At 46.9% G+C, this 9,875-nt stretch overlaps 1 protein-coding gene across 2 annotated transcripts in view; it reads right to left on the reverse strand.

The window, feature by feature from the left end:
* Positions 1–9,875, reverse strand: part of septin5a (septin 5a) — a gene marked incomplete at both ends in the record, with an annotated part of 37,114 nt that continues 27,239 nt past the window's right edge. For both annotated transcript variants that reach the window (XM_084439816.1, XM_084439815.1), the window contains 2 exons: positions 1–63; positions 2,685–2,787. In XM_084439816.1, coding sequence (XP_084295942.1) covers positions 1–63; positions 2,685–2,787 — 166 coding nt within the window. The remainder of the gene's footprint in view (positions 64–2,684; positions 2,788–9,875) is intronic.

Consider the following 9,875-nt stretch of genomic DNA (forward strand, 5'->3'; position numbering starts at 1 on the left):
TCACTGGTCCTGGTCATGAATCTGCTGCTGCATCTTATTCAGCATCTCCTGCATCCTCTTCAGCTGGGGGAGAGAAAGGGGGGAGAGAGAGAAAGAGAAGAGAAAGAGGAGAGAAAGAGGAGAGGAAGAGGAGAGAAAGAGGAGAGGAAGAGGAGAGGAAGAGGAGAGAAAGAGGAGAGGAAGAGGAGAGGAAGAGGAGAGAAAGAGGAGAGAAAGAGGAGAGAAAGGAGAAAATTATAACAGCTGCACTGAAAATCTGGATTTTCTATAATGTAGGAAGACATTTCCGATCTACTGACATAATGTGTGTTGTGTTGTGTTGTGTGTGTGTTGTGTGTTGTGTGTGTGTTGTGTGTAGTGTTGTGTTGTGTGTGTTCTGTGTGTGTGTTGTGTTGTGTGTGTTGTGTGTTTGTGTGTTGTGTTGTGTGTGTTGTGTTATTAGTATGTTGCTGATTGTGCGGCATTGTATGTTTTTGGTATCAAAAAACGCATTGTATCACATCGTATGATATCATATGGCATCGGATGTTGTAGTTTGATATCGTATCATATTGTATTGTATGATTTTGTAGCGTAACGCATCACATTAGTGAGTGTGGGGTGGTATGGTATGGTATGGTATAGGGTGGTGTGGTGTGGTGGGGTGGTGATGTGGTATGGGGTAAGGTGGTGTGGTGTGGTGGTGTGGTATGGTATGGTATAGGGTGGTGTGGTGTGGTGGTGGGGTGGTGTGGTATGGGGTGGTGTGGTGTAGTGTGGTGGTGTGGTATGGTATGGTATGGTATGGGGTGGGGTGGTAGGCGGTGGTGTGGTGTGGTGGTGTGGGATGGTATGGTATGGGGTGGGGTGGTAGGCGGTGGTGTGGTGTGGTGGTGTGGTGTGGTGTGGTATGGTATGGTATGGTATGGGGTGGGGTGGTATAGTGGTGTGGTGTGGTGTGGTGTGGTGTGGTGTGGTGTGGTGTGGTGTGGTGTGGTGTGGTATGGTATGGTATGTGGTGGGGTGGTGTGGTATGGGGTGGTGTGGTGGTGTGGTGTGGTATGGTATGGGGTGGGGTGGTGTGGTATGGGGTGGTGTGGTGGTGTGGTATGGGGTGTGGTGGTGTGGTGTGGTGGTGTGGTATGGTATGGTATGGGGTGGTGTGGTGGTGTGGTGTGGTGGTGTGGTATGGTATGGGGTGGGGTGGTGGGGTGGTGGGGTGGTGTGGTGGTGTGGTGGTATGGTATGGTATGGGGTGGTGTGGTGGTGGTGTGGTGGTGGTGTGGTATGGTGTGGTATGGGGTGGGGTGGTGGTGTGGTGGTGTGGTATGGGGTGGGTGGTATGGTATGGTGTGGTATGGGGTGGGGTGGTGGTGTGGTGGTGTGGTATGTGGTGGGGTGGGGTGGTATGGTGTGGTATGGTATGGGGTGGTGGTGTGGTGTGGTGTGGTGGTGTGGTGTGGTATGGAGTGGTGTGGTATGGTATGGTATGGGGTGGGGTGGTGGTGGGGTGGAGTGGTATGGTATGGTATTGTGTGGTGTGGTGGTGTGGTATGGGGTGGGGTGGTGTGGTGGTGTGGTGGTGTGGTGGTATGGTATGGTGGTGGTGTGGTGTGGTGGTGTGGTATGGTATGGTATGGTATGGTATGGTATGGTATGGTATGGTGTGGTGGTGTGGTATGGTGTGGTGTAGTGTGGTATGGTATGGGGTGGTGTGGTGGTGTGGTGTGGTGTGGTGTGGTGTGGTGTGGTGTGGTGTGGTGTGGTGTGGTATGGTATGGGGTGGTGTGGTGGTGTGGTATGGTATGGTATGGTGTGGTATGGTGGCGGTGTGGTGTGGTGGTGGTATGGTATGGTATGGTATGGGGTGGTGTGGTGTGGTGTGGTGGTGTGGTGTGGTGTGGTGTGGTGTGGTGTGGTGTGGTATGGTATGGTGTGGTGTGGTAGTGTGGTATGGTATGGTAAGGTATGGTATGGTATGGTATGGTGTGGTGGTGTGGTGTGGTGTGGTGTGGTGTAGTATGGTATGGTGTGGTGTGGTGTGGTGTGGTGTGGTATGGTATGGGGTGGTGTGGTGGTGTAGTGTGGTGTGGTATGGTATGGGGTGGTGTGGTGTGGTGTGGTGTGGTGTGGTGTGGTGGTGTGGTATGGTATGGTATGGTATGGTGTGGTGTGGTAGTGTGGTATGGTATGGTATGGTGTGGTGGTGTGGTATGGTATGGTATGGTATGGGGTGGTGTGGTGGTGTGGTATGGTATGGTGTGGTGTGGTAGTGTGGTATGGTATGGTATGGTATGGTATGGTATGGTATGGTGTGGTGGTGTGGTGTGGTATGGTATGGGGTGGTGTGGTGGTGTGGTATGGTATGGGGTGGTGTGGTGGTGTGGTATGGTGTGGTAGTGTGGTATGGTATGGTATGGTGTGGTGGTGTGGTATGGTATGGGGTGGTGTGGTGGTGTGGTATGGGGTGGTGTGGTGGTGTGGTATGGGGTGGTGTGGTGGTGTGGTATGGTATGGGGTGGTGTGGTGGTGTAGTATGGTATGGTATGGTATGGTGTGGTAGTGTGGTATGGTATGGTATGGTATGGTATGGTGTGGTGGTGTGGTATGGTATGGGGTGGTGTGGTATGGTATGGTGTGTTGTGGTATGGGGTGGTGTAGTATGGTATGGTGTGGTTCTGTAGGGCTCCATGATGGACGCTCACCTCCTCGTCTTTCATCTTGATGAGCCTCTCTGTCTCCAGGTCGGGGGTGGGCAGGGGCAGGATGGGGATCGGGCTCTCCATGCGGTTATCCTGGGTCAGTTTACTGGGGGAGGCACAGAGAACATGGAGGAACAGATCACAATCCGCTGGACAGGCTGGACACACACAAGCACAGGGATGTTTAATGAAACTTCCTCCTCTGAAATACTCTACTCTCTCACTGACTCTCTCTCTTCTCTCTCTCTCTCTCTCTCTCTCTCACACACACACACACAGTGTGTGTGCGTCTCTCTCCCTCTCTGCTACTCTGTCCCTCTGGGGCAGTGTGTGTGTGTGTGTGTGTGTGTGTGTGTGTGTGTGTGTGTGTAGCGCTCTGCTTCTCTCTGTCCCTCTGTTAAGCAGAGTGTGTGTGCCAACGGTCAGTCCAGTTCATCAAACTACTTTCAGACCGTTCGCTTATTTCTGCAAACGTTTGGGGCGAACACAAGTCTAACAGAAAATAAGTCAAATAGTTTGCAGAGAACGCTGGCGAAGGAAAGTGAAAGAGCTGAGAGCTGCTCAGTTTACTAGTTTGCTTCAGGTTACTCTAGACCAGGGGCCTCAAACTCTAGACCAGGGGCCTCAAACTCTAGACCAGGGGCCTCAAACTCTAAACCAGGGGCCTCAAACTCTAGACCAGGGGCCTCAAACTCTAGACCAGGGGCCTCAAACTCTAAACCAGGGGCCTCAAACTCTAGACCAGGGGCCTCAAACTCTAGACCAGGGGCCTCAAACTCTAGACCAGGGGCCTCAAACTCCCAGCACACGGGCCACCCCTCCATCCGGCCTGGGACATGATGGCAGAAATTTTATGTAATCCGGCCCGCAAAATTATTTATTGTACACACGGCGCCGGCAGGCAGGCCTGCAATGCGAAATTCAAGTCGCTCAAACGTGGGGTGAAATGCTGTTATTGTGCGCAGCGCGTGAGGTGAATGCTGCATACAGTCACAGGTGCAATCAATCTGCACACGACTATGAACTATGGACGGAATGCAGCTCGCCACCGAGAGGCTGTTTCCATGGTTAACCAACGTTAGGAACACAGACAGTTCAAATCTAATCAAATCAAACTTTATTTCTATAGCGCATTTCATACACAGAGGCAACACAATGCGCTTTACTGAGAGCAATAGGAGGGTGGACATATTACAGAGGGATGCAAAAAAAGTTTCCCCCGAGGGCCAGAAAAGTGAGCTTGAAACTGAACAGTTTCAAGAAAGATGGACCTTGCAGTATTTGTGTTTGGAAGAAATAGTACCTGTCTGATATGCAAGAACAAAGTCGCTGTTCTAAAGGAATATAATGTCAAGAGCTATTCATTACTAAACATGGAGAACAGTGTGAGTCATACAGTAGGGAGACGAGATGAAAAAAAGAGCCACACAGCTGAGAGGGCTAACGTCTCAGCAGTCTTTCAAGATAAGTGTCTGGCAAGAAATAGAATAGTAGCCTGCAAATGTATTCAAGTGTCTGGAAAGAAATGGAAACAAACTTGAACTTTAGTAAATGCAAGTACAGGGCAGGCTTAAAGTAGTGATGCATCTTGCAGCTAAAATAGAATAAAGTACAAATGTAGGCTATTCAAGATAAAATAAAAGTAAGGAAAAAACATTTGCACTAACCGTTAAAATATATTAAAAAGTATAGAAACCGGTTTGAATTTGTGTGATGAAAATGTTAGTTATGGAATAGTCTCACAACATTTAGAGACTGACTTGTGAGTCTAGTTATGGAAATGAAAAATGACATTTTCAGAAATATTGCACTTTCTTATAGTTAGTAGTACTTGAAGTTGACATTGAAGTGGCCCTCCTATGAGTTGACAATACCAGGAGTGGCCTCGAGCCAATTATAGTTTGAGACCTCTGCTCTAGACGGTTACTTCCAAAAGTAAAAGCGCCTATTTGGTAATATTTCGTATTTAAACCCAATGCTAATAGCTGGGGAACCTCATAACATCAATGAGTCAATCTGTAAACTCTGGAGCTCGTCATGCCGTGAACACGTTGTGTTCAGGAATTTACATCCAAACACCCAGGAATTTACATCCAAACACCCAGGAATTTACATCCAAACACCTTAAACCTTTGTCCTCTCACTCCTTTTGTAATTCATCACCTCCCCCAAATATTCACATAGCTGTGCTAACATACAAAATGGCTTCCAGAAGGCCATCTGTCTACAATAGAATAACCATCCTTTGTCCCCAATTGCCGCCCTTTTTCTCATGTCACATGTCTGTACTCTTGGCCACGCCTGCCATTTCATATGATGTACAATGCAGTAGCCAATCACATCCTGGAAAGACCTTACCTGTGTTTTGACTGCATATAAGCCACAGCAGAAGACCAAACGGGCACTTCGCTGACTAACCACTCGTTGTTCAGGAAGTCCTTGCGCTCGTATGTTTTTCACAATAAACCAGACTTAACCTTTTGAGCGAATCTTGGTAAATCCTTTTGACTAGATCAGTTAAATTACTATCACAGTTGGCGACTCGGGACGGGATCTACTGCCGTGGGGTTCGCCTGGAGTGGAACCAAAGGACGCAGACGTGCGGAGCGGTAGCCGCTCTGGAACTTCTCTCTTTGCGTCTATGCGCACTGGTTCGGAGAAGTCCGCCGTTGGTTCCACTCGGCTAAACTCACGGTACGTTGAAAAACGAATCCTTTTATGCTTGTTATTTGCCATGGTTTTGGTTCAGATTGTGTTGGTCTGGATTGTTGAAAACAGAAACCCCGGCGTGGGTATTTAGTACGTATTTAGTAAGTAACTATCTAAGGAAGTTGTGAACAGCAATAGATATATTTATATATTGTATTGTCCTTTGATTTCGTCCTTGTTTCGTTACGAGGGTATAAACAGTTCAGAAGAAGTGTGAGTTTTGGTCTCGTGAATTTGTTCCCCTGTAGTTGATGTACAATTCAGGTTGTTTATCGGTTGCAGCTTAGAACGGGTTTTTTGAGTTAATACGCCAAAGAGTTGGCACAGAACAGGTTTCCCTTTGGCCGGTCGCGGGTGGAATTAAAACCGCAGAGCCGTTGTTTTCTCAACGAAGGTAGCTACAGGGAGTGGTTTTGGTATGTTAGTCCGACCCGCGTTTCTGGTAGAAGCGTTTGTCCCTTTGATCCCGGGTGGTTTAGTCAACCTAAACTAAGTTTAGCTTTGACTAAGTGGCTGGTGCAGCCAGGCATGCTTGTCGTGTGTTAAGTCGTGTGTTCGTCCTCTTTTCGTCATCTTTGGTCGTTCTTTGTTTTGCGTCCCCGTGTTAGTCTGCTGTTTTACTGTTGGAGTTTCGGCTCTGTCTTGCTGTCTTGTATGTGCACGGGGTTGTTAGTTTGTTGTTTACTGTTTGAGCCTCGGCTCTTGCCTTGTATTGTTTGTTAAGCGCGCCATGGATCCAGGTAAAGTATTGTAAGTATTTTGTACACTGTTTAAACTGTTAAATTCGTAACTGCTAGATTTCCAGTAGGCCAGCTGGTTGTCTGGGAGACGCAGGAAAACACCACTCCGCTCTCCCGGTGATCCGCCATCGAGCCAGAGAACAAAGGACCAGTTGACTGGGTGAGTTATTTAGCGGTTTAATGTGTCTTTGTTTCTTTCGAAATTGTATTCCTTTGTTTATTTCCCGCCTGTGTTTAACTATACTTTTCTTTTCACCGTTAGTTTTGAATTATAGGCTGTAGGGTATTGTGTTAATTATGAATACCAATACTAGTTCGCTGTCTGGGCCAGCTAAGATTGTTGCGCAAAGGTTTTGGGATGATGCTTGTGTACAGTATTTGATCTGGGCGAAGCATTCTGATTTCCCCCTGTCCGGTACACTCAATATTAGTGAGTTAGCGACTGTTAGGGCTCAGTTACAGGCGTTTGAGATGACTAGGTTAGGAAGGGAGCCTGGAAATGCGATAGATTGGAATGCATTCAGGAAGTGGGAAATGCTCGCACACGAGTGTTTTTTCAAGTCAAAAAGAAGCGTAGCTGACGAAGTTAATCAGAGAGAGGAATATTCAGAGCCCCTCCCCCCTCCTAGTCATTCCGTTTTGAACTCTATCACGCCGACTCGGCACTCAGAGCTCACACATCCTTCCCAAACTATGACTGGTTCACCCGCAGCTGCTGCCCCGCCTCCCAACTCTGTTTTTCCGTCTGCTCCCAACCAACAACGACCACAGGGTCGTCACACGAACAAGAATCGTAGGTATAGAAACAGAATAGACTACAGAATGAAACCGAGGGAGGGAAACGAAAACGGAGACAGAACTGACGTGTGTTTTCACTGTGGTAAAACTGGTCACTGGATCAGGAACTGTCGCAGTTACCGCAGGCAAATTGAAAGGGAGAATCCTGCAACCTGGGATTCGGCGCCACCTGCTGGGGTTCCCTTGAACAACCCACAAGGTAGATTTTAACTAGCCAATATAGACTTATTTTTTTAAGGTAAATAAACAGGACGAGACAGATGTAGCTGAGGACGTAAGGTTTGTACATGATAGTGGGGGGGATAGATAATGTTTGCCAGTATCTTAACCTGAATACAGCATTTCCTAACCCAATTATATATTTTTAATGTTTATGTTAAATATCTCATGTTTATAGTTTGAGGCACATTCATCGGGGCTGAGTGTTTTTCTGAGTGTTTTACAGACAACTGTCGTTCCGGGAGTGATGGGTGAGTGCCGAACCAGGAGACGACACAGGACCGGAGGTGGAGATGGGGGTTACCGGCCTGTTTCTCTACAGATGGGCGATCTGTGGTTCGTGAGATGCAGGACCAACGCCATGTCACCAACTCACTGTGAGCGACAGATAAGTATGACATAGGGAAGAGACCATTTTTGTCCGAAGCGGGCCCAATACTCTGTCCTCAAATGCAGAAGAGGGAAGTTTTTAGATATACAATTTTTAGCTATACAAATGAAGCTTTGATGGATTTTTTGATTAATTGATAATTGATGTTTTCTTAATTGTAAATGAAGCCAGTTCATTTTAGTGTCATTTTATTTGAGTGATGCATTTTTTTTTCCCCCACCTCTGTTTTATCCTGACTTCAGGAAATTTGTTTCTACCCTTAGGGGGGGGGTTATTTTGTTGAGACAAGAATGTGTTTATTTTATTGTATTTTCATAAAATCGCAAGAGAAATTCTAGAGCCAAATCCAATTGCCTTGATCATGACTGGGGACTGGGCGTGTTAAAGTCATTCTAACACTGCCCTTGATGTCACTGTAGGCTACTGCAGACTGGCTCTAATGACATTTGGAACAGACACCCTGTTTAAGTTTTCCTGACTGAATAACACAATTTTTCCCCAAAGCAGGAGCTTGCACTTAACCATGTTTCTGAGTATCTCCCAACAGACTGCTGATAACCGTTCCTGACCAAAGAGGGAAACAGGGAAACCAGACCAGAGGACTCTCCTTTTTTCTCTTCTGTTTTGTCTCTGTTTGTCTCTCTCATCTTCTGTGGATCCACAGACGGAGCACTTCATCAGCCTGTACTGGGGGAGCGGGAGCGCCGAGGTGGCCCTCCAGCAGCACGACCCGGGCCGGCCCTACGTGGAGCAGTACCGTGTGGACCGGGTTCAGTTCAAGAGCCTGTACGTGCTGCTGGCGCCCTGGCTGCGCACCTTCACCCTGCTGGACCAGGACAGGGACTCCCTCCTCACCTTCCGAGAGCTCGCTGGCTGACCGCTCTATGCAGACCTGCCCAATGGGAAGACAGACTACCAGGAGCAGATGAGCAGCCTGAGAACAGGCCAGAAAACATGGAAGAGAAGTAGATGTTGCGGGAGGAACCTACCCGTCAAAGATGGAACAATCAGCACCAGGACATTCTGGCCTGTGTGGAATAGCTGTCAAAAGTAGCTGAGAGGACGGTCCATGCAGCCGAACCAGAGATCTCAAGGACCTTGACAGTCACCGCCACACTGTCCTCTCCTCTGATGAGCAATCGGAGAGTGACCTTGACAGTCACCGCCACACTCTCCTCTCCTCTGATGAGCAATCGGAGACTGACCTTGCCGGTCACCTCCTTCTCGTGGTTGTGGTATGACAACGTGGAAAATCTCAACAGCAATGACTGCACCTCTAACCGCACACACTGGAACCTACATTAAACATTCAGAGACGCAAACATGGAAGCTATGATCCAGAGGAAATTACATGCGATTATTCACAACAAGAGTGAATGAACTTTGAAATTATCTTGAAAAATATCATATTTGTTTACAAGAGTTACAATGGTTGTAACATGAGTTGATAAATAAGTTTGGGTTTTTCCTCTAAATTGACCAAGAGGTTTTTTGCCCTTCTTACACTGGTAACCATTTATCTTTTTGCCTTGTTCAAACTTTAAATCAAGGTTTTTTGGTGAATGGTTGTCCACTCTTAGACTATAAATAGTATAATCATGTCATCTTTTTTACCTTGTTTCCTGTCAAATTTCTGAAACAAGGGGTTTTGGTGCGTGATTTTGCACGTGGAAAGAAAATAATCTTTTTTTTTTTTTTTTTTTCACCTAGTGGAGAGATTATTTCCTTTCCACATGTATAGCATAGCTGAATGTTTAAACTTTGTGTTTGGATTTTATATTTTATTTTTGTGTACCTGTTCAGGCACAAATGGGGGATTGTTCAGGAATTTACATCCAAACACCCAGGAATTTACATCCAAACACCCAGGAATTTACATCCAAACACCTTAAACCTTTGTCCTCTCACTCCTTTTGTAATTCATCACCTCCCCCAAATATTCACATAGCTGTGCTAACATACAAAATGGCTTCCAGAAGGCCATCTGTCTACAATAGAATAACCATCCTTTGTCCCCAATTGCCGCCCTTTTTCTCATGTCACATGTCTGTACTCTTGGCCACGCCTGCCATTTCATATGATGTACAATGCAGTAGCCAATCACATCCTGGAAAGACCTTACCTGTGTTTTGACTGCATATAAGCCACAGCAGAAGACCAAACGGGCACTTCGCTGACTAACCACTCGTTGTTCAGGAAGTCCTTGCGCTCGTATGTTTTTCACAATAAACCAGACTTAACCTTTTGAGCGAATCTTGGTAAATCCTTTTGACTAGATCAGTTAAATTACTATCACAGTTGCTCTGTGCTGTTAGGCTGCTACCCGCTCTGCTGCGC

This window comes from Borostomias antarcticus, assembly GCF_949987555.1.
Source record: "Borostomias antarcticus genome assembly, chromosome: 6".
Lineage (NCBI taxonomy): Eukaryota > Metazoa > Chordata > Actinopteri > Stomiiformes > Stomiidae > Borostomias > Borostomias antarcticus.